The sequence below is a fragment of the Cnephaeus nilssonii genome, assembly GCF_951640355.1.
Source record: "Cnephaeus nilssonii genome assembly, chromosome: 14".
NCBI lineage: Eukaryota > Metazoa > Chordata > Mammalia > Chiroptera > Vespertilionidae > Cnephaeus > Cnephaeus nilssonii.
The window spans coordinates 3,444,077-3,467,031 of NC_137085.1; the positions used below are offsets into that span (position 1 = coordinate 3,444,077).

Consider the following 22,955-nt stretch of genomic DNA (forward strand, 5'->3'; position numbering starts at 1 on the left):
TGGGGGAAAGTTCACAAAACCCCTCTCTCTGGAAATGCTGTTGGAAGGATGGAAGGAAGTGGCAGGGGCCGAAGCGGAGGCCTCGCACTCCGGGAGCAGCGGGCAGTGCCTGGCCAGGAGATTGACTGCAGGCCCCTCCGCCAGAGGACCTGGTGGCGCTGGAGCCTCCGCTGACCTCCCCCCGGGCACTGCCAGCTGCACGTCTGTCTGACTCATTTACCAACAGGGCGGTTTCCAGGCGTCTCCCACACGTCACAAGAGTCGACTGCACTGACCCTGGGCCCGAAGCCGGTCATGCTGCCTTCCCAACTCTACACGCGCTCCCTGGGGTGAGGAAGTTGGCAGAGCCAGAGCTTTGCTGCCTTCTCAACACGAGTAACTGAACAAGACAGTTCAGACAGGGCCAGCTCTGCTCCAGCTCAGGGCCTGGGCCTGGTGCTGGAGGCAGAGACGGGTGGAGAGGAAGCAAAAAGGTGCAGCTCGCCTGGGGAGCCAGGGCCCACGGCCCAGCAGCACCCAGTCCTGGGGAGGGAGCGCCTCCGCCCGGGCTGTGCCTGTGTGGCCACCGCCTCCCGTTCTGAGAGCTGGCGAGAGAGCTGTGCGCAGCGAGGGCCAGCCCGACACCGACCTTGGCTGTTCCTGTCCCCGCCCTCCCGGCCAGCTCTCCCAACGCAGAGCATGGAAGGAGGGTTAACAACAAAGCCAGTCCCTGAGTTCCCAGTGACAACTGAAACGGCATGGTGACACGCGGGCGTACGAGGGGATCGGCCTCGGTGCCTGGGCCCCCCTCCCGGGGCCCTCAGCTTCTTGGGAACCCCAGCCCCGCAGCATCTGCCGGCCCCTTTACCTGTAGGTCTGAGGTGACTGCACGGAGCCTCCTGAAGGGACATTCTGTTTACTGTCGGCAAAGTGGAAGCCCTTCATCTCCATCTGAGAGGACTAGAGACCGGGAAGCAAAGCTGCTGGTTGGGGGCCCGGGAGACAGCCTGGCCCATGCCGAACCACCCTGCGCACAGCCGACGGGGCCCAGGAAGACCCAGGGCTTCTGGGTAGAGAGGCAGCTTTTAAAGGAATCGAGGCTCGCGGTCTTGTTCCTTTCTAAGGGGCTGAGCACCACCACGGGCGCTGCCTTGCCGTCTCTGCCCTGAGGAGGGACCCTCAGCAGAACCTGGGGCTAGTGAGGAACCTGGGCCCTGGGCCCAGCCCCAGGCCTCCTCTACTGGGCCTCCAGGACCCGCACCTGAACTGGGAGCTCCCGCGCCCACACAGGGACCGGGCATGGCGGACACACCTCCTTCCTGTGTGGGCAACGCACACCTGAGCTCGTCTACACAGCCAGCTCGCACACTAACCAGGGGCCCTGGCCAGGGCAAGGCAAGAGGCTGCGCCCCAGGCCCCTGGCATTTCCCGCCACAACAGCGGCCTCTGGCTAACTGAGGGCTGGTGAGACCCTCCAGGATCCCAGCAGGATGGAGGCGCGCTCACCTCTCTGCTGGTGTTAAGGACCGAAGGCTGGGACCCGGGCGGAAGAATTCTGCGAGGGGCCCCAACGGAGAGGCTCTGGCCCTGTGGCAGCTGGATGGACTGGGGCAGGAGCAGGGGCTGCTGTCCGGAGCCATACCGCGGCAGAGGCAGCTGGGAGCCGGGCAGTGGCATCGTCAGCTGCTGACAACAGGGACAGTCAGGAAAGGAAGCGGTGGTGGGGGAGAAAGTCACGAGCACTGTTTACACTCACGCCCAAGAGCAAGCACACATGAGCCTTCAGGTTCTTATTTCAAGAGTTACAGCGAGGCCTTCCCGCACCGCAGTGGGAGACTCGCTCTCCACGAGAGCCGGGAGGCCACCCTGGACTTCACACGCGGCGGCGGGGCAGGCCGGCCGCTGGAGCTGGGAGGTGAGGAAGCAGGCACGGGACGAGGGGCCACAGCGCCGGGCCAGAGCGCAGAGTGCGGGCAGCAGCCCTGTGTGCAGTCCGTGTGCGGGTGGTGGCGGGAGGGCCCGGGAGGCTCTCGGGAGGTGGCGTCCATGGGGATCCCAGGTGAGAACGGCCAGGCAGCAAAGGCTCCCTCGTGCCCTCTGTGCAGCACCCGGGCCAACCCGCCACAGCTCTGCCCCTAAAGGTCAGAGCACGAGGCTCTGGGCCAGGGTTCTTGGAACCAAATGGAGCCTCCGGGAAGCTTCTGAAGCACGTTATGGCAGAAGAAAGTAACCGCAAGGCCTAAGCGACCCCTTTTAACGTCCAGAACCAGGTGGGTGAGAGGAGGGGGCAGAGGGGGCCACTTTTTGTCTCTCAGTCACTTTCCTCTTCATCTCCCTGCTGGTGAGTCCACAGTGGAGGGTCAGAAGGATCTATTGGAATTGCATCACCGAGACACGTGGCAGCCAGAGCCGCTAGGACCCAAGCCCGCCCTGCACACACCACCTGTTTTAAAGGGAGGGGGCGGGAGCTCATGCAGGAGCCTGCACAGGGAGGGGTGCAGGGACGAGAACCGGCTGCACTCGGAATACTTTTCCAATGCAGGGCCGACAGAGCTGCTGAAGGCCCGGAGCGGGTGATGCGGACTGGACCACCTCAAGGACCAGGGAGAAAATCCCGTTTTGGACCCGGTGTCTGAACAAGTTATTAAGTGTGAGATGCCGTGAGATACAGACATTAGAGCACAGATGTGGGCTGCCCAGTGGATTTGAGTTCAGGTCCAGCAGACCACTGGGAGGACTGGGAAGCATCGCTCACTTCACCTCCAGCCCCACAGCCGCGGGGGTGGGGGGCGCTCCAGGAGGAGCAGTGCTGAGGGGAAGCGGGTTTTGGGGACAGAGGTGATGGGATCCCTCAGAAGGGGCTGAGCATGTGGCCTGGTTCCAGCAGCCCAAGGCCCAATCACCGAGGCTACAGCAGCAAGTCAGCACACACCGAGGCAGGCGAGGGAAAAACAGGCGGGGGGTAGGGGGGGGGGGGGCGGAGAGGTGGGGACGGACTCCTGACCTGGGGGAGCTGCGAGTCCAGCATCTGGGAGGCGCCCAGCCCGGCCGCCTGGCTGAGCTGGCCCTCGTAAACCAGGGCCTGGCTTCCGCTCATGGGCTGGTAGGGGGAGCCGGACTGGGGCTTCACTATCTCCAAGGGCTGCATGCCGGGGAACGCCGAGTACGGAGGCTTCAGGGCTGTGCCGCCAGAGAGGATCATGGTGCTGGGTGGCGACAGGCTGGGGTGCATGTACACCTGCGACCTGCAAAAGCCAGACGACGTCAGGCAGGCGTGGGAGTGCCAGCACGAGGCCCCGAGGGCTTGCGAAGACACTGCGGGCCCCACGCCTCGACGTTTACACGCCCCTGGACGGTGCCCCTGCTGCTGGTCTAGGGACCACAGTTCGGGCATCACTGGATTAAACAAATGGACAGACGTACAAGACGCAGGGAAACCCATGTGATGCCAAAAGCACTGGACGTGAGACACAGCAAGGGCAGCTGGAGGAGGGGGCAAGGGCGTGGCAGAGGGCAGAGGGCAGGGAGCAGCTCACAGCCCCTCCTGCACACAGTGAAGAACGAACTATCAGTGACCACCACCCCCCACCCCCAAGGGGAGCAAAGGGAACGAGTGCACAGGCTGCAAAGGTCTGAGCTCCGCTTGTGAGTCGCCAGCCCTCGTCCTCGTCTCACCTGAAGGGCTGCAAGGAGCTGAAGATCTCCTGTGACTGGGAGACGGGGAGCCCGCCCCTCAGTCCCAGCTGGGCTGGAGCCTGCAGAGACGTGTGAAGGGAAATGGGGATCTGCTGGGCAGCGGCAGCCTGTGGGGAAGCCAGCAGGTCACTGCGGGGCCCTCCACGCTGGTCCTCCCTTCCCCTCCGCACGCAGCTGGAACACCGCCCCAAGTGCAAGTCCAAGCACCTCCTCCTGCGCTTCCTTCGCTCTACGCGTCATACACTTCCCTAGCTGCACGCATCGAGGTGGCGCTCAGACGCGAGGGTGAACGGTCAACCACATACAGAACACATGCAGTATGATCCAGTTCCGTGAAGACCGTCACCTCGCACAACTAAACAAGGTAACATTGAAGAACACGTTTTAAAGAGGGCAGGACGGGCAGTCCTCTGTCCTCGGCCCCGAATCTGCTCCTGGGCAGCGCCTCCGCCGGGAGCCTGGTGCTGGCCTGAGCAGGAAGGTCTGGCCCCGCGCCAGCTCCCAGCTCCCAGCTCCCAGCAAGCAGCCCCTGCGGCACGGGAACTATGCCGGTGCTGCTAACAACGAACGCCTGCTCGTTCTAAAACTACCTCTTCCTAATGCATCCGTGCCTGGGAGTCTAGGCCTTGCTTCTCTTCATCAGAAGGGTACCTGATCACCAAAGAGAATTCCGTTTCAGCTAGTTCCCCGGCCGGGACACAGAGACCTCGAAGGAAAACTAAGCAGTCTGGAGCACTGAGCTCCATCCCTCTTCCTCGCCTCTCGTTTATTCGTCCCCCACACACTGACTGGCTGCCATGGCATGCCAGGTGCTGGGCGTGACACGCGAGGGATACAGAGAAAGAAGAAACGAAGGACTTCTGACACCGCCCCGTCCCCGCCCGGCCCCCTGGCCTGCGGCCATCACCTGCTGGTAACTCTGCTGCTGAGGTATCGTCTGAGGAACCAGCCGGGGCTGACTGGCAAACACGTGGCCGTCCAGGTAGAGAGGGGGCAGGTGGCTGCCTGGAGACAGAACCACGGAGGCAGAACAGGATCAGGTCTCACTGTCCCTGGGACCGTTAGGGGACACGCGGTGCCCACCCTGCCCATGCCCCTCGTGCCCACTGCCCCCACGCAGGAGGCTCCACTGCATGCAGGCGCCTCGGTCTCTCAGCCACGTTCCTCTTCATCTCCCTGCTATTGAGTCCACAGTGGAGGGTCAGAAGGATCTATTGGAATTCCATCACTGAGACCTCGGCAGCCGGGACCTCAAAACCCGCCCCCCCGCCCCCTTTGGGCACCGACGCAATGACCAGGACGCTGGCAGGAAGGACAACGTGTCCGTGGCTGACTGAGGATTCAGCTGAGAGGAAAGCTCTTCCCGGTATGGCCTCTGGTCAGCGTGGCCCCCCCGGAGCGCCGTCCTCGCCCAGGATGGTCTCTGAGCGGCACTGCTCACTGGCAGAGGTGACAGCGCCCCCATGAACCCGATCCAACTCAAAGCCCATCTCTGCTCGCTCCTCCCTCCGGGAGCTGGGACAGAGCCTCAGGGAAGCTGGGACCGCCCAGCCGGGAGACAGCCAGACTCCCACGTGCACAGACTCCGTGAGCCATGGTGGGTGTGCTCAGGGCTGCCAGCTGCACACTCTGTCGAAGCGCACGAGGAGGCTCGGGCCGGTACCTGGGAGAGAAGACGGTGCTACGGAGGCCACAGGCATGGGCGGCATGGAGACGCCGCCGAAGGAGCTGTAGTTGACCCCACTGGAGGCTCCCACAGAGGACGGGGGCTGGATGCCCGAGCCAGGGCCCCCCGGAGAGCTCTGCTCCGGCAAACTGGGCGAGTTTTCCCAAGCCTTCCGCGCAGACTCCATCTTTGGAAGCAAGGAGAGGAGAGGGATGAACGTTACCAGGGAGAGGCGGTGGCAGTGGGTGGGGCTGCCCGCTGCCGCCTCCTCACAAGCCAGGGCACCGCGTGGGCCTGGCCGAGCTCAGGACTGGCGCTACCTTCAGAGTGAGGTCGGCCGTGGGGAAGGACATCTGGGAGAGGCCGATGGCCCTCTGGATGTGGTGATCTCGCCGCAGGATGGGAATGCTCTGTGTCAGCCCGGCCTGGAGGAGACAGGAAACCATGGGACAACCGGGCACAGAGGAAGCGAGGCGACGTGTCAAATGCCCTCGGGTCTGGTCGTGTGCACTAAGACACAAGATGAAGCTGCCAGCAGCCGAGACCAGTTTATCTCCTCCAAAGAGCTGCCTTCATGGCCTCCCTTGACAGAGGCCCAGGAGAGCCCCCCCCCCACCCCACCCCCGCCCTCTAGCAGGGACAGGCATGTGCCAGCAACGTAACGACTGGCTGCCGACACACAGGCTTGGAGACCTCCAGGAGGCTGAGAAAGAGGTCCCTGGTGACAGGCTCAGCGATGCCTGCCAGCCTCTCCTGCGCTGGGCAGTGCCCTCAGCATCTGCGGGGCCCGAGCGCTCAGGCAGGAAGCGTGGTTCGCCCAGCATTCTCAAACGTGACACGAACTTGGAAGAACAGAAAGTCAAAGCACGCTACACAAACCAGACCTTGGGAAATACATCACCCCATTTTAAGGTCACAAAACTGGGGTGTAGAACATGGACACAACTAGTTGAAGATACGTAAGCAGCTAGAAATTACGTCACGACTCAAACCCAGGTCTGCCTGACCCCGGGGCCGACCAGCGTGGGGCCAGGGCCGGCGAGGAAGCACACTCACGTTACTAGCCAGGGCGTCCTGGAGCTTGACCACTGGATTCCCGGCGGGACCAGGGGTGGACCCCGGCGGCAAGCTGAAGTCGGAGTCCTGGAAGAAGGGGACAGAGTCCCTGGAGATCATCCCGGCTCACCTTGCGGCAGAGACATGGTCTCAGCGCCTCTAAAAATCCACCACGCAAGCACCATGGCCGCATGTTCCCCACGGCACAGGAAGGAGGGTGCTGCCTCTCATCCTCTCTCCCTGCCGTGCCCACTGCCCCGCCCGAGAGACCGTGAAGACTGCCGTCTGCTCGGCCCGAGAGCCTGTGGTGTCAGCAGGGAATCTAGGGGGCAGCTCACTAGCACCGCCCTCCGTCCACGGCTCACCGCACGCTCCCCAGTGCCGCTCAGCTCCCACCTCTGCTCTTTCTAGGAGACGACCTGTCCAACCCCTCCTTCCTCTCCAAGTACAAAAATAAAATAAAATAATAAAATAAAATAAGTAAAATAAATGAAAAATAAAATAAAATAAATAAATAAAAAATAAATTAAATTAAATTAAATTAAAATAAAATAAAATAAAGAAGAAAGGAAATAAGTCAAAGCCTCACTTTCGGACTGACTCCAAACTCGATGGGCGGCACCGGGAGCACCGAGTCCACGTGAATCTCCACCCCGTTGACAGGCGGGACGACGGCGCCTGGCAGGCGCTCGGCCGCCTCGGAGCCCTTTCTGTTTTTCAGGGAGCGCTCGTTGCCGATGGGTCCTGGTCTGTGCTCCTTGCTCTGCGCTGAGCCTTGTTCTGAATCCTTGATGGGAAAGCAGAGAAGCTGAGACACAGACTAGATGACCTTCTACGCGCCCGGGAATCAGGGAGAAGACAAGACAGTGAGCCCTTCTGCCCAGGCCCGGCCCCTGCCAGAGGGACTCCCAGGTTACCTTCTGCTCAGGCTGCTTCTGAGCCTGCTCCTTATGGCCGTCAGCCTTGGGCTCCAGGTTGGACCCGCTCATCTCCTCTGGCTTCAGAGTGCCATACGGCGAGCTGCGCTGCGAGGAGGTCGCGGACGACTCTCGAGACTCGGCGCTCAAGTCCACACCACTGTCTCCCTGGCTGCTCTTAAAACCCTGCTGTGCAAGGCACCCAACGGGTTAGAGCCCTGACCCCAGGCTCCCCGTGCTACCTGCCTGTGCGCAGTCTTGCCCCGCGTTGGGTCCTGACCCGACAGCTGAAGGGATGTGGCCAAAGGCACCCCTGCCCGAACCTCCAGACCCCCAGCGGGCCCTCGGCCAAGACCGTCACAACACTCATCTCTCCAGTGACCCAAACCAAACTGAGTGACCACTGTCACAGGTGTGAAGGAGAGCCCCCGACTGCTCCCCGACATGGGGTGAGGTAACCCCTTTTCTTCCTCTCACACAGGCACCTCACAGAGGTCAGAAACAGAGACTGTAGTCCAGCCATAGCCGGGGCCTGCGGAAATGGCCTCTGGTCCAGGCTCAACTGCTGAGGCTGAGGGAGGGCTTGGGCCGCAGGACGGACACAGCCCAGCACAGGCAGCCATGTGGACGTGAGCACACCCAGCCGGGGAGCACCCTCGCACTCACCTCGGCAGAGCCGGACTCGGAGCCGTTGAAGGCAGTGGCGGCTTTAGTCCAGGAGTCGCTGGTTGAGGCCTGAACAGGCAGGGCTGCCAGGAGGAGGGAGCAGAGAGTCAGGACATCAAAAAGGAGCAAGGAGGCTGCCAAGGCGAGCACAGGCGTGGCTTACACAAACCCAGCTCCTCACGGCCCTCGTGGTCCCCGCCCACAGGCCAGCAGGCAGCGCGGATACCGGGGAGCTGGTCTGAGCGTCACCCGCCTGCCCAGCACCCTCAGGCAGACTGCCTCTCTGCTGTGACGCTCCCTTCACTCAAGCCAACTATTTGCTTCTACCCGCTGGGCGCTGCTGCCAGTCCCTGCCAGGCCCACGCCGCCACTACCGAGACTCCAACAGAAGCCGTGGCGCTGTGCCTGTCCACACCACCTCACGTGTGACCTTCAGTCGCCCGGCCGTGGTCTGAGCGCTGCAGAACCGAGGGAAAGCCTGACGACAGAAGCCCTCTCCTGGGCTCCGTCCGCTCTAACCAGCCTGGGGCAGGTGCCTCTGGAAGGCACACTCTGACACATACCCATCACACACCACCGACTAGCTGACATCGGTATTTCACTGAGAGGCCATCGCTCTTGCCATCAGAGCCGAGTCCTTTCCAGCCTTATTCTGCAACGGGGACAGGCCCCGCGGCGCGACTGCGAGTCCAGGCCTGGAGCCCAGGACCTCGGCCTGTCCGGCGCTCTGAGGGCGAGGCCCGCACCCTGAAAGCCCGGGCTGCGTCGTGTAAACACAAGCTGGCTGTGCGTGATTTCTCCACGCTCCCCGGGGGTGCTATGTGCCTTGTCTATATTCCCGCCGGGTCCTGTCCAAAGTGGGCATTCAAGAAGAATTGGTTCCATTAAGATGGTTTTGTTTTTAAAGTTACTAGGAAAATAGCACTGAATACAGACTTTTTTTTTATAGTTCAGGGGAACAAACTTCCTAAAGAGCAAGGTCCACCTTAGTCTGGTTCCAAGTCTGTCTTTCTCAGAGTGCTTGGGGGGCTGACGGAGCCTTCCTTCCGGGCTGGGGAAGGCCAGTGCATAGATCACAAAGCCCTGGGCCCGGTGCCCCGGCTGGCAGTCAGTCGTCGCTCCTCTACACATAATAGGTAAGGGTAAGTGCCATGGGCAAAGGGAGCCAGGCCAGCTCGAGTGCCCTGGTGAGGGGGTCGGGGACAACCCCTCTCCAGGTCTCCAGACTCACGGAACGCTTTGTTGTTCCAGCAACTGCAAGGCAGGGGAAGTCTACCCCTGCTCAGGGCCACAGCCCCAATGGCTACGGTGGGGCTAACCCTGGCTCAGAGGACACCCCACCTACATTCTCAGTCCTGGAAGCAGATGTTCCCTGAGAAGAGAACAGCCAGGGCTAAGCATCTGGCCCAGACACCCCAGCTCTTACCCTGGCCACTGCTCTCCCAGATCTCGGTGCCCAGGCTGCCGCCCGGCACAGCCACATCGCCTTGCTCCAGGCCCAAGTTGTTCTGCTTTTTCGCAAACCGAGGAGGAATACGGGAGGCAAGGCCCCGGCCTTTGACAGGCACCTAAGGAAAGAAAGGTGGCAGAGGCCATCCTAGAGGTCAGGCACGTGGCATATTCTCCCAGCAAATGTCTCTGGGGCATCAGAACCAAGAGAACTTGCCCCAGCGATGCTGGGACGCTCTCTCAAGACCTCAACCACGAGTGAGTGTTAATGCCACACCTGGCGAGGGCTCACAGCCAATGGACTGTGATGAAGCCGACCACAGGGCAGTGTGCAGGGCCCCAAGGGCGCCAGGTGAGCACAGGGTCCCACAGGGGCCGTGGGAAGAGGACAGACGTGGGGCTGAGGCCGTCTGCACCGAGCTAAGCTGGGCTCCCCTGCTGTCAGCGGACAGTCCCTCTTCGAGAACAGGGATGGGGTCATCCACTGTGGGCGCTGGGAAGGGGTCTGAGGGACACTCCTGCCTCCTCCCTCCTCCCTGCTCCATCCAGAACTCGGAGCCGCCTGGCTGTGGTTCCCGCACCGGCTGCCCGCCACCCTGCTCCTCCTCTCCCCGCGCTCCTCACCTGCACAGCTTGCTCCTTCTTCCTCCTCTCCTCTTCCAGCAGGCGGCGCTGCTTCTTGGTCAGGATTTCGATGAAGCCTTCACCCACCATGGAGCCCACCTCTGTCTCCTCCCCGGGGCTGGACCCACAATTCTCGAGGATGGAATCTGAACCAAGAGTTCATGCGAAGGGATGGTGTTCCACTCACCAGAAGCCAAGGAGAACCCAGCCCTACAGGCACCTGACATCTTGGGACGGCTCAGCTCCAAAGGCTGGGGAGTGCCTGGCTGGGCACCTCCTAGGAGCCGTGCAGTGTTCACCGTGTCTACAGAACGAGCTGGGATCCCACACCCTCTCACACACCATTAACGCAAACCAGAGACCGAAGTGACGCTACAGCCCAGAAAAGTCTCTGGAAATAGAGACACTTAAGTCCCAGCTCTGCTCCTAATTAGCCACGTGACCCTGGACGAGCCCCCCTCAAGCTCACTGGGCCTCGGGTTCCCATTGTTACAGTTCCCTGAGCAGTGGGGGCACTAAGGACAGTGAAGGGGTTTGGCAAGCTGTGAGAAACCCAAGTGCAGGGGTCGCATCTGTTCTGCTCATCTCTGTACCCCGGAACAAGGCCCAGGGCCTGCCCCAGAGGTTCAGACACAGCGAGAGGGCAGACTTGGCAGCTGCAGGGCGAGGCCCCATTTCACCTGGCTCGGCTCCCTGCCTCCCCCGAAGACGTGAGGCAACAGACTCACTTCCGTAGTTCAGGTCAAACTGCTTCATGGCCTCTCCCTGCTCGCCCACCCTCTGAGCAGCCAGGGGGGCCTCCTCCGCCTTCTCACAGGCGGCTTCAGGGACGTCAGCGGTGGCATGGACAGCCCGCTCCAGGGGGTAGTGGCCACTGTGACCTCCTGGCAAGGCCTCGTCCGGGGTCCTGGAAGGGAAGGAAGGGGGACCTCGTTAGCTCAGAAGCGCCAGCAGGCTGGGGAAGGAAAGGGAGACCGCCCAAGCACACAGCACGCACCATGCCCCGACCTGCCCCCACGCGCCCCACCACCTGTTCCAGGGAAGCCACTCCCGGCAGCAGTGCGTCCCGGGCAGGCCACAGGGGAGGCCCCTCCAGCCGCGCCGCCCCTGCCCAGGGCTCAGCACTGTCTTCCCACTGAGCCAAGCGTGGCAGGACTCCACACAGGACAGCGCTGCAGGACACCCTCCTGTCACAACACTGACCAGCGGCCGCCCAGGCCTCGGCCACCACCAGGCTCTCGGGGCAGAAGGCAGAGGCAAAGCCCGGCCTCGGCATCCGAGTCCTTGGAAGCTAGACTAACGGACACCTGAGAACCGCACGCCCTGTGGCTCCTCCTCTGGGGGCAGTCACCCCAGGCTCTGCCCCGCATCTGAGCAGGGGCAGGTGGGAGCATCCCCCGCATGTTGAGGTCCCTCTCCTGAGCCCAGGCAGCCCGCGGGCACGGAGCTGGGGCCATCCTTATCACAGCCTCCGATCCCGGGCCAGCCGCTCACAGGCCTCAGGCCGCCCGCTCCCTGCGCTCCTGCCTGTCTGACCACGCACAGTGGCAGTGCCCGCTCCTGCCTGTCTTACCACGCACAGTGGCAGTGCCCGCTCCTGCCTGTCTGACCACGCACAGTGGCAGTGCCCGCTCCTGCCTCTTACCACGCACAGTGGCAGTGCCCGCTCCTGCCTGTCTTACCACGCACAGTGGCAGTGCCCGAAGGCGCCCGACCTCCTGGCTGCTGGCAGCAGAGCTGTTCGGGAGGAGCCGCCTCGGGCAGGCACCTCGCTGCAGTGGCCCCTCAGGGGAAGCCAAGGGCACGTAAGGAGGCTGGGCTCCTGGACCAGGTGCCACGTAAGAGGGCCACTGGGGCGGGGCCTCTGGTTTTGGTTTTGGTTTTCAAGCCACAACAAGACGCCACAGGAAGCAGACAAGCGGTGCAGGGCGAGTGAGGGGTTCGCTCACACACGAGGGCTGCGCAGTCCCTCGGGCGCGGGGCGGGCCCTGACACACGGCGGGACACGCATGCATGGAGTGCTGCTCGAAACACCGGCTCAGTCACAGAACAAGCAACAAAAGGACCCGGGTTTTGTTTTGTTTTACCTTTTGGCTTTCAAAGGCGTCCCACTCTGCTGGCTCTCATAATGGGGAGAGGTGTCACCACCGCCTGGCCTAACAGCCTTCTCCCCAAACCCCCCCAGCTCCAGCTTCCGGCTCTGCCTGTCCACCAGGGGCCTCTGGCTGGAGAAGCTCCGCTTGGCCAGCTCCTTCTTCTCCCCCAGGCTGGCGCCGGGCAGGCCGCCGTCCGCGTGGGAGCCGGGCTCGGGCCCGGAGCCGTCCCGCCGCTCGCGCCGCTCGCTGAAGTCGCTGCTCTCGGAGGCCGTCTCCCACTCCTCGTTGGCGTGGTCGGAGGAGTTCTGGTAGGAGAGCTCGGGGGACCGGCGGCCCACGGCGCCACTCCTGTCCCCGGGACAGAGTTTGGACCTGGCTGGCCACTGACCCGCCAGCAGGTGGGGCTCCTCCTCCGGCCCCCACAGGCCCAAGGACTCGCGCTCCTGCCGGAGGCGCCGGAAGCGCGGGGGCTTGTCCTGGCGCGGGGGGCGCCTCCGCCGGAAGGGCCGGTTCTCCGCGCTCTCGGCGTCGGCCCCGGGGTCGTCCGGGAAGAAGGCCCTCTTGTCCTCCAGGCGGCTGTCCTCGCCGCCCCTGGCGCCCAGCGCGTCCGAGTGCCGGGAGGCCTCGGGGCCGCCGTCCCTGTCGGGGGGCCGCCGGGGGCCGGTGTCGGGGGGGCCGTGGTCCTGCCAGCAGGCGCCGGCACTGCGGCTCTGCCAGTGGGCAGCCTCTCTGGACACGAAGGTTCTGCGCCCGTAGCCGCAGTTGCTCAGCCGGGGAGGGAGGGCGCGCCCGAAGGCCCGCGGGCCTCTGCTCTTCGCCTCCGGACCGCCGTGGTCGTCCGAGTACATCTTGTGGGACCGCCACGAGTCTCTGAAGTCGCCTTTCCTGGAGGCCACCTCCTCCCTGTCCAGGAGCGAGCCCTCGTGGCCGCTGTCCGCGCCCCTCTGCCGCCGCCGCTTGGGCAGCTCCTCGTACTCAGAGCCCTCGCTGTGGGTCTCGCTGGCGATGCGGCGCCGGGGCTTGGCGCGGGGGAAGTCCTCGGGCGGCCCGAACTCGCGCAGGCCCCGGCCGCGGCCGCTCCTCTGGCTGTTGGTGTAGGTGCCCCGCGCCCCCAGGACCCCCCCGCCGCAGATGCCGGGGCCGCCGCCAGCAGGCCGGCCCCGGAAGGTGAATTCTCGGAACCCGCGGCCGCGGCTCCGGGCCTGCCCTCGGCCCCCGAAGGCCTGCTCCTCGTCGATGAAGATCCAGTTGTTCCTCTTGGTCAGGGGCGCGTCGCCGGGCTCCCGGGCCCTGTCGGGCTTCTCGTCCTCTTCAGACTTGCTGGCAGCGCGGCCCCCGCCATCTCGGGCCGCGCCCTGGGTCTCCGAGGCGGAGGGGGAGGCGTTGGCCAGCGTGGGGTCGTTCTCCTGGTCCTCGTCCCCGGCCTGGTGCCGTGGCGCCTCCTCCGGGGCCGGGCGGGCGCTCTCCTCCCCCGGCTCCGGCTTGCTCTTCTCCAGCTCCTTCTCCTTGTCCTCCACCTTGAGCGCCTTCAGCACGGGCTTCTTGATGGGCCCCGACCTCCGGGTCCTGCTGGTCTGCTCCTGCTGCTGGCTGCCGGGGCCCCGGGGCTCGGGGGTCCACTCGGGCTCCAGGGACGGCTGTTTGGGGGGGCTCCCTTCCTTCTCCCAGGAGGCGCTGAAGGGCGGCTCCTCCCGGGGCGCCTCCTTGTCCACGCCGTTGGCTGTGTCCGCGGCCTTGGGCTGGTGGCTGACGTCCCAATGGCTATAATCTGGCTTTTTCTCAGCTGGAGCAAAGTCGGGCTCCAGGGGGGAACACCTGGGGTTCGGGGTGTGACCCTGAGGAGCGCCTGCGTCCTGCACATTGTCTGGGGGCGGAAACAAAAGCTCCTGGCCTCTTCTGTGGGAAGAGACACAGCTGTCAAAGTCTGCCTGCGCCTTCTTGTCGAAAGCACTCAAGTACTCCTCCACTCTCTCCTCCAGGAGGGCGCGCGGGGCGCCTACGCCCCCTGGCCTTCCGGGTGAGGCAGAGTAAGCGCTTTCATTCCTGAAAAGGAACCAGAAAAACCAGTCAATGTGGTTGGAGCCTGGTTCCTGCTTTCCATGCTGAACACAGAGCTTAGTTTTCAAAAGAAAAAATGTAAAAAAAAAACACCAACGAAAAAAGAAAAAAAAACATAAGCACCAACATTTCCTCTATCTTTAAACAGGCCTCAGAGTGGCCGGGCCACGGACTGGTGGGTGGCCCTGGAGTCCAGAGTGAAGAAGGCGGTGGCCGAGGGTGGACGCGGCGTGCCCCCCCTGGAGACGGGGAGTGGCGGGGGTCCTCTGCTTCGGTCAGCTGGTGCCTGGGGTCCATGCAGAGGTTGGCAATGGCCAGCGGGGCCAGCGTGCTTTGCTTTCACAGGAAGGAGTCCCCACAGCTCAACCTGCCTGCGGAGCCCAGAGCCCTCACCCCCACCCTGCCCCGTTCAGAGACTCGCCTTGAACCGATTGCTCCTGGGCCTTCAGTCCCCCCACAGACAGCGACTCACACCAGCATCCAAGCCACCCCACGCTCTCCTTCCCAGAGGGCCCTGGCAGGCCCTTCCTGCGCCCTCCCCTGGCAGCGTCCTGGGAGATGTCTCCGTGGGTGCAGGCTGGCAGGCCCACGTTTGTCTCACCTGACATGCATGTCCATGGCCAAAGTGTCGCTGGGTTTTGGGGGAGGCAGCGAGTAGCTCTTGCTCTGCAATGCCATGTAGCCCTCGGGGCTCCACACAGGGGCTGGGTCGATGGCGGTCACTTTTCTTTCCTGCAGTTGGGGGGCACGGCTCTGATCCTCAGAGCGACAGCTAGTCCCACTGACGGAGTCTGGGGGCACCATGGGCTTCATCAGTCCTGAAGGAGGAAAGCACTGAGCTAGGTCATCCGTTCGGAAACTGCTCCAACCTCAAGGTCAACCAAAGGCTCCAAGACAGCAGTGCCCTGACCGCCACAAGGACCCGCACGCCCGAGGCCCATCTCTGGGATCGCCGCCACCTGCTCTGAAGCCACAGCCGCCCTCTGAGGGGCTGAGAGACCTGGAAGTCCAGCCTCGGCTTCCAGACCGAGAACCCTGCGGCGAAGGGCGTACAAAACTGGCAAATGGAAACTGGGCACATCAAACCAGCGTTCATCAGTGTTGGCAGAAGGCCAGCGAGGGCCGGTCGGCAACGAGAATCTCCGGGCGCAGAGGGGCCGACACAGGGACGGTGAGCTGCCCCCTGAGAGCCTCCACGGACGGGCTGGCACTACCTGCTTCAGAGCCTGGCAAGGAGCCGGGACAGGTTTCACTCCTGCTGCTGCTCACCCCGAGGCTGAGAGCAACTCCACACTCCTACAGGGGCAGCCACGCTCCTACAGGGGGCAGCCACACTCCCACAGGGGGGGCAGCCACGCTCCCACAGGGGGCAGCCACGCTCCCACAGGGGGCAGCCACGCTCCCACAGGGGGCAGCCACACTCCCACAGGGGGGGCAGCCACGCTCCCACGGGGCAGCACGCTGCGTAAGTAACAGTGCACTGTTAGGTGGCCTGGGCAGTGTAGGCCCTGCCAGACACCAAGGCGCTGGGGACGCTGCGCCCCTCTAGGCCTCTCTGTCTCCAGCTCTCCAACATGGGAGTCCGGCTGGTACAACTGATATAAAAGGTCTCGTCAGCCTCAGTCTGTGGAGAAAAAAGATCTGACTTTCCAAATACTTTCTTCACAGTCTATCAACAGCCACACATTTTGCTGTGCCCACCCTTCCAGCTGAGCCCGGCGGGACTGTGGTTCTCCCTCAGGCCAGGGCTTCCCGGCTTCCTCTGGCTGTGGGCCCCCCAGTCAGACCGAGTCAGGGGGTGGTGGGGACTCTGGAACCCCAGCATCACACAGCATTTACCACGCAGTGACGGAGGCAGGCTCGCCTGCTCAGCGCCGTACGTCGGCCTACTGGTGGCAACATCCAGAGCCTTATTCCCGGACAAACCCTCCTGCCACAGCACTTTCCACCACGGAAATGCTGGACAGAGTCCATCCAACCTGCCCGCAGCGCCGTGGGGCCCGGGACACGCGAGCCGGTGCTGGGGCTGAGCTGGGGCTCCCTCGCGGCCTAACCCACGGCTTGGTCTTCAACACACTCACACGCAAGAAGGGGCTCTGGGCAGCGCAGAGCCGCAGCTCGGATGCTGGTAAACCGAGGCCGCAGGGGCCGTGTCCTCCACACCCGAGACCGCTGCTTTCCTCAGTCCCAGCACCACGGCTCTCCCTCCTGCTCCACAGGCCAGCGTTCACCTTCAACAGCTCAGCTGTGAACACACTGTTGTAGCAATTATCCTGGTAAATACGATGCCAAGAACCACGAAAAGGCTGGAAGACGGGTAATACAGTCTGTTGTAACTTTTAGCTTTCACCCGTATCTACCATGAAGTTGCAAAAAAAAAAAAAAAAGTAGTTGTTGAACCTCTTTCTAGTCATAGTTTTTAGAAATATGGGTGATTCCAGTAAAGGATCAGTTGACCAGTAATCTTTGCATTCTAGCTTCTGCATTAGTTCCATCAATATAATTAAACCAAAAATCTTCTTTATAGCCATGTAAGTAACATCCGTCCATGGTGAATCTTAGCAGAGGTGTTGTGGTATTTTTGCATTGGGTAATGGTGTGCATTGGTCTGAGAAGTAATGAGATAGAAAAAATCCTTATAAAAACATTGGTGCCTGGCCAGTGTGGCTCAGTGGTTGAGTGTCTACCTATGAACCTGGAGGTCACGATTCGATTCCCAGTGAGGGCACATGCCTGGGTTGCAGGCTTGATCCCCAGTAGGGGGCGTGCAGGACAGGAGGCAGCCAATCAATGATTCTCTCTCGTCATTGATGTTTCTGTCTCTCCCTCTCCTTTCCTCTCTGAAATCAATAAAAATATATTTTAAAAAAATAAGTTGGTTACTTCACTTATACTTTGTGGGATCTTCAATTATGCCGGAAATATTTGTATAATCCTCCAAGGCTGGCAAAATACTTTTTCCTGCCCATTCTTCTTCGGAATCACTTTCACTGGCAGATACCATCACATTTCTCTTTTGCCTTCGAGACGGTCTAATGTCAGACTCATCTCTATCTTCCGACCAAGGACTATCTTCCAGCTGACTTCCGAAGTCACCCGGCCAATCAGAGAAAGTGCACATAATTCACGCAAACATTCTTCTCTGCTGCGATGCGTCTTTTTAAAAAACTTTTGTCATAGTAAGAGATGGACGAACAGAATTAGATGTATTGCTCACCTCATCTCTTTAAATACTGATTGACAAGTTGAGAAAGAGACCCGAAGAGGAAAGCTAAGGACGGGCGAAATCAGTGCAGAGCAGTGAGGCGGTTTGTACCTGAGCCTAAACAGTCTACCGCGCTGTTCGCGCTCTCCATTGCTTTCAGACCTTAAAATGACTAAGTTTGCGTCTTGGCGTTGGCCAGGGTAGGGGACCACCCGAGAGGGATAGACTCTCAGCCCAAGCCATACTGGGTCCCCCCAATAAGTAGGCTCTGTCACAAATGAACGTGCAATTCCCAAGCACCAGGACACGCGTGGAAAGCAACCCACAGGTTATACACCTCCTCACGAACTTCATATAACAGAATAACCTGTTAAACACTAGAAAACTATCTTTTTAATGACTAAAAAGCATAAAAGGAATTAAAAATATGACAAAAAACAGATTTGAGAAAAAATTCTAGTGATATAGTCACTGAAATTAAAAACTCACTGCACAGTAAAAAAAAAAGGGGGGGGGGGGCAGAGTAGACACAGCTGGAGAGAAGACTAAACTGGAGTAAGTGCTGAGGCATTTCCCCAGAAGGCGCCTGAGATAACCTCCCTTTCATATTTAAGAGACTTGAACGACAGAATGAGAAAGTACAAAAACTCCAAGTGCAAGTCCTAGGAAGAAAGGCTACGAAGAATGAGGAAAGTCAGTATCTGAATTGAGAACAACAAGAGAATGTTCCAGAAGTGATGCAAGACATCCATCCTTTGACTCAAGCCCAGGAGTCCTCAGCAGAACGAAGGGCGCAGGCGCAGAGGCGGAGAGAACACCGCACTTTCCGCAGCAGCAGGAGCCGGAGGAAGTGCACAGGCCATGCCCTCTTCACAGACGGACAGTAACTGCCAACCTAGAACGCTATACCCAGCTGTCCTACCATTCAAGAGGGCGTGGCAGGAGACTTCCAGGCACAGGAAATCCGCCAAAAACCTTTTCTGCAGGGCTTGGCAGGACACACTTCATGAAGAAGTGAACCAAACCCAGAGGCAAGGAAAAGGATGCAGGAAACTTGTCAACACACAGGCAGATCTGAACACGCATAGACTGGGTACAACAACCAAACCACCTGGTGGGCATAACCACGAGGAAAAACTGACATTCCAGGCAGAAGTAACAGGTAAGCGACGAGGTACTGAGTTCAGGTTGGGGTGAAGCTATTGATTAGCCTTTGCTAAGTCAGGGCACATGTTGGAATTTAAGGTAACTACTAAGATAGGAGAAACAGAATGTAGAAGGCAAACAAAAAGATAGGAAAACTTGATCCAAAAAAAAGTAAAAGAAAAGAGGGACAAACAGAAAGTATGCAATAGGAGAGTAGAAAATTCAAACATAATAATCCCACTACTTCTAAAGGACTGGCTTTGGAACAAAGGAACAGACTTTTGGAGTGGGTGAAACCACACACACCGTACAAAGATGCGCCCCCAAAAGGGGCTGGGAGAGGCTGGCCGCAAAGACTGGATACCGAATGATCCCTAATCAAAAGAAAACGGGTCCCGGCAGTGTGGGCCGGTGGTTGAAGTTGACCTGTGAACCAGGAGGTCCTAATTTGACTCCCGGGCAGGTTGCAGGCGGCAGCCGATGGGCGATTCTCCTCATTGATGATCCTATGTCTCTCTCCCTCCCTCTGTGAAACCAATAAAAGTGTATTTTTTTAAAAAGAAAGAAAACTGGAATGCTATTACTATCAGACAAAGTAGGCACTAAAGGTAGGAAGCGCCATCAGTGGTAACAAGGGGGCGCCTCTGGAGAGAGGAAGCAGACGCCGCCAGGCTCACAGGACCGGACAGGCTCCCGGTCACAGTGGGGGACCTGCACACACCTCTGAGCAGCTGAGTAAGGGAACGAACCACTGCGATGACACCGATGTTCCCACAGCACGACCAGCAAGCTCAGCTCTCAGCCACTTAGAGAACGTCTATGCGTTTCAAGCAAACATAGAATGTTATAGCCACAAGGAAAATCTCAGCAAACATCCAGCAATCTAGATCGCGGCCAGGTTGGCACACTCCCGCCCTTGAGTGAAATCCGACCTGGCGCTTGTTTTAAAAATAGCTGCACGGAAAGCGAGGGCGCGCCGCCCACTACCGTCTGCAGCGGTGTCTGCGCCGCCGCAGCAACGCCAGACACAGCATTCGCCGCCCAGCATCGCGGAGAACGGCGGACGGCCCGGTCTCTGCCAGGCAGCCCACATTCACCAGAAAGCAGACACTTTAGAAATCACACCATCAGGACAATCTTAAACTCTATATATTTGGAAAATTCACACCACACCATTAAAAAAATCATAATCAAAAAAGATGAATCAAAATCAGACTAACTTTTAGAACTGTGTGAGAGCAAAAGTGCTTTCTCGTGAGATTCATGAGTTCACAGCTCAGGTGATACTTAAATACTTCTATCAGAAAAGCCGAAAATAAATGAGCTAAGCATCCAACACAAATAGTTAGAGAAAGAACAGGATAATTTCAAAGGAAATAATAGGGGGGAAAAGAAATTAATGAAGTAAAAATAAAATAAAATTGAGAAATTAAGAAATCCAAAAGCTGCTTTTCAAAAATGACTTGAAACAAACCCTGGCGAAGACTAATCAGGGAAAAGACAGCAGGCACGAAGAACATGAAGAGTGACAGGAAGGGACAAAACAACAGAGAAGAGACATAAAAGTTAAAGCCATGGACACATGATCTTAGGACTCTTCCCAGCAATGCTTTGTGACAGATGTATTACCACACCCTCATTCTGCCAACAAGAACGTTAAATCCAGACTGTCATGTGACTTGCAGAGGAGGCTGGAGTGGAATCCCATGGACCTAACTCCTGAGGCAACATCCTTCACACCCCCTGTCCGGGGGCCCCCCAGCCCACGGAGCTTACCCGAGGGGTGCAGGGCCGAGGGGTAGAAATCCACTGGGGTGCGAGTGGGCGTGATCCGCGGGTCCATGTAGGAAGGCATCATCATCCACCTGGGGTCGAAGCCCAGCATCTGAGGATGGTGCGCGTAGAAGGTGCGCTGCGGGTGGGAGGGCGGAGGGTACACCTGCGGCCAGTGCTGCATCTTGTACAGCTGCTCCTGAGCAGGGAGAGAGGCCGTTAGACAGGTGCGGGCAGACGGCACCCCTGCACACGCTCACCTTCCACAGGGGCACAGAGCCCACCCAGGACAGGAGACCGACAGGGAGGGATGAGCGGCTGCTCGAAGGGGAGACGCAGTGTGTACGGCTTTCAGGCTGCGGTCCGCTCCCAAACCCGTGGACAGTTGTGTCATCATCACAGCGGGAGCCTTGTGCTCCCCGCACGCCAGGCAGCCTGGGTTTTCCTCGGACCCACGCCTTTCCTGGGTCTCCTGGAGCGGGCGACTGGCCAGCACACCCCTCCCAGGACTCTCCTTGCCCACCACCCGCTGAGCCTGGTCCCCAGCTCTCCTTCCTCACCACTGCCTCTTCACCCATTCTCCATCCCCGGGAGTGAGCCTCACACACCTCTGCTCACGGCAACCCCACGCTTCAGACGAGCCTCGGTGGGTCTCCACGGTGGCACGTCAGCCACAGGGTCCTCTGGATCCTGCCCCGACTCCCAGCTGCACCTCGCACCCTGCGCCCTGCTCCTGCCTGCCTGCACGCGAGACCTTGTAACACATGGGAGACTCTGTCTGGGAAGCTCCTGTCCCCACCCCCCGCAAACCCGCTCCCTCACACTCTTCAGGTTCCGTTTAAAAGCACATTCCTCTGCGAAGCCTGAGGGAGGGGCAGGTCCCCGTCCTCCGCTCTCTCCGCTCCGACATTCTCCCTTTGCAGCACCAACAACAGGCCGTGATCTTCCTCTGCCGGCTGCTCACCGCATCCCAAGAGCCGGAGCCCACGGGATCCCTGTCCCACCACGACCGGCATCTAGAAAACTCGGCACGAGCGGATGAGCACAGAGTGTCAGCAGCAGATTCAATACAAGCCTGGAGAGGGCTCACTGAGGACCCTGCTCCCCATCAGTGGCCTCGGGGCGGCCTCCCAGGTGCATCCGGAGTTGGCAGCTGGCAGGACTCGGGTGCAGAGCCCGCCCAGGAGCAGAGCCCAGCTGCGCCACCCCCTTCCCATCTGCAAACAAGAGGGCCGCCCACCAGCTGGCGGCCTGGCCTGGATCCCCGGTCGGCTCCATGGGCGCTTTCTGAGGAGCACTCAGCATTCCATAAACAGAGGCCTCCCAGCCCCACGGCAGGCTGCAGCCGCAGCCACTCCCGTCTAGACCCCAGGTCCCCAGGGAGCAGGGCTGGCCAGTCTGCTAGACGACGCCAGGCTGCCCTGGCGCTTTCAGACTCCTCTCGATGCCTAGGGAAGGCCTGCCCATCACTGCCCCCCCAGAATGACCTACAGCGCCTGCTCCGGCTTGGTCCGGCTCGAGCTCCTCTCACCTCCCCAGTCAGTAACTGTCCGCAGCCGTGAGCGCAGGGTCGCCTACAGCCACGCTGAAGCGCACCAGGGCAGTGGCTCCTATTCAGGGCACGGGACCTGGGGGGCTCCTGGAATGCTTCCTAGGAGCCCAAGCAAAGCAGGATCTGGGGGGAGGTTTGTTTTGTTTTGTTTTTTAATTGATTTTAGAGAGAGAGGCAGAGAGAGGGAGATTAAACATTAATGTGAGATTCATTTGTGGAATATAATGAACAACATAAACCGATGAACAAAAATAGATACAGAGACATAGAAGCATCGAATAGACCATCAAACTTCAGAGGGAGACAGGCAGGGGAGGGGTAAGAGATCAGCCAAAGGACTTGTATGCACGCATGTGAGCATAACCAATGAAAACAGACAGAAGTGGGGTGAGGGCCTGTGCTGGGGGGCGGGAGCGAGCAGGGAGAGGTCAATGGGGGGAAAGGAGGCATATGTAATACTCTCAACAATAAAGAATTTATCAATGTGAGAGAGAAACATCATTGGTTGCTCCTGTGCACACCCCGACCGGGAGTCAAGCCCGAACCCTGGGTACGTGCCCTTTCAGTGCACAGGACAACGCTCCAACCCACTGAGCCGCACAGGCCAGGGCTGGGGCAAGGCTTTAAAGGCAACTAAATGCGATTCCAGGAAGAGGCTCAAGACTTGATGTTTGCCCCGGGCACACACATTGTGAAACATTTTGGTTACTAGTAGTAATACTTTACTGCACGCCTAGATGCGGGCTAAGTAATGTCCAAGAATCGTCTGTTTCCCACCAAAATGCACTGCTCGTCAGTAATAAATCTGCTCACTTATTACTCCTGTAAGACACACACTGCACACAGAGTGGCTCCCGCGGGACAAGGGGCCAGGCTTGAGAGAGTCTGGGATGGTCAGCACGTTCCCCACATGACCTTGTCCAGGGCAAAGGCGAGTCCTCTTAAGGTTTATGGAACACCAGTAACGACGCTACCCAGGTCAGCCTACAGGTGTCGGACTCCCTCACTGCCACGCTGGCAGGACCCCCTTCCTGGTCGACAACGACCCGTCTAGGCCACACACAACTAGGAA

The 22,955-nt window shown here is 60.0% G+C and overlaps 1 protein-coding gene across 12 annotated transcripts in view; it reads right to left on the reverse strand.

The window, feature by feature from the left end:
- Positions 1-22,955, reverse strand: part of PRRC2B (proline rich coiled-coil 2B) — a 75,539-nt gene that overhangs the window by 4,799 nt on the left and 47,785 nt on the right. For 4 of the 12 annotated variants that reach the window (XR_013814450.1, XM_079789653.1, XM_079789654.1 and 1 more), the window contains exons 14-30: positions 20,335-20,530; positions 14,809-15,025; positions 12,141-14,192; positions 10,782-10,960; positions 10,054-10,199; positions 9,407-9,548; positions 7,981-8,063; positions 7,315-7,503; positions 6,987-7,184; positions 6,398-6,484; positions 5,662-5,766; positions 5,339-5,528; positions 4,583-4,680; positions 3,655-3,782; positions 2,984-3,224; positions 1,486-1,662; positions 848-939 (exon numbers count right to left, since the gene is read on the reverse strand). Coding sequence is in view for 11 of the 12 variants with exons in the window: in XM_079789653.1 (XP_079645779.1) it covers positions 848-939; positions 1,486-1,662; positions 2,984-3,224; positions 3,655-3,782; positions 4,583-4,680; positions 5,339-5,528; positions 5,662-5,766; positions 6,398-6,484; positions 6,987-7,184; positions 7,315-7,503; positions 7,981-8,063; positions 9,407-9,548; positions 10,054-10,199; positions 10,782-10,960; positions 12,141-14,192; positions 14,809-15,025; positions 20,335-20,530 (4,520 nt within the window). In the remaining variant the exon portion in view is untranslated. The remainder of the gene's footprint in view (positions 1-847; positions 940-1,485; positions 1,663-2,983; positions 3,225-3,654; positions 3,783-4,582; positions 4,681-5,338; positions 5,529-5,661; positions 5,767-6,397; positions 6,485-6,986; positions 7,185-7,314; positions 7,504-7,980; positions 8,064-9,406; positions 9,549-10,053; positions 10,200-10,781; positions 10,961-12,140; positions 14,193-14,808; positions 15,026-20,334; positions 20,531-22,955) is intronic. The other 8 variants (XM_079789646.1, XM_079789651.1, XM_079789652.1 and 5 more) reach the window with 7 other exon arrangements.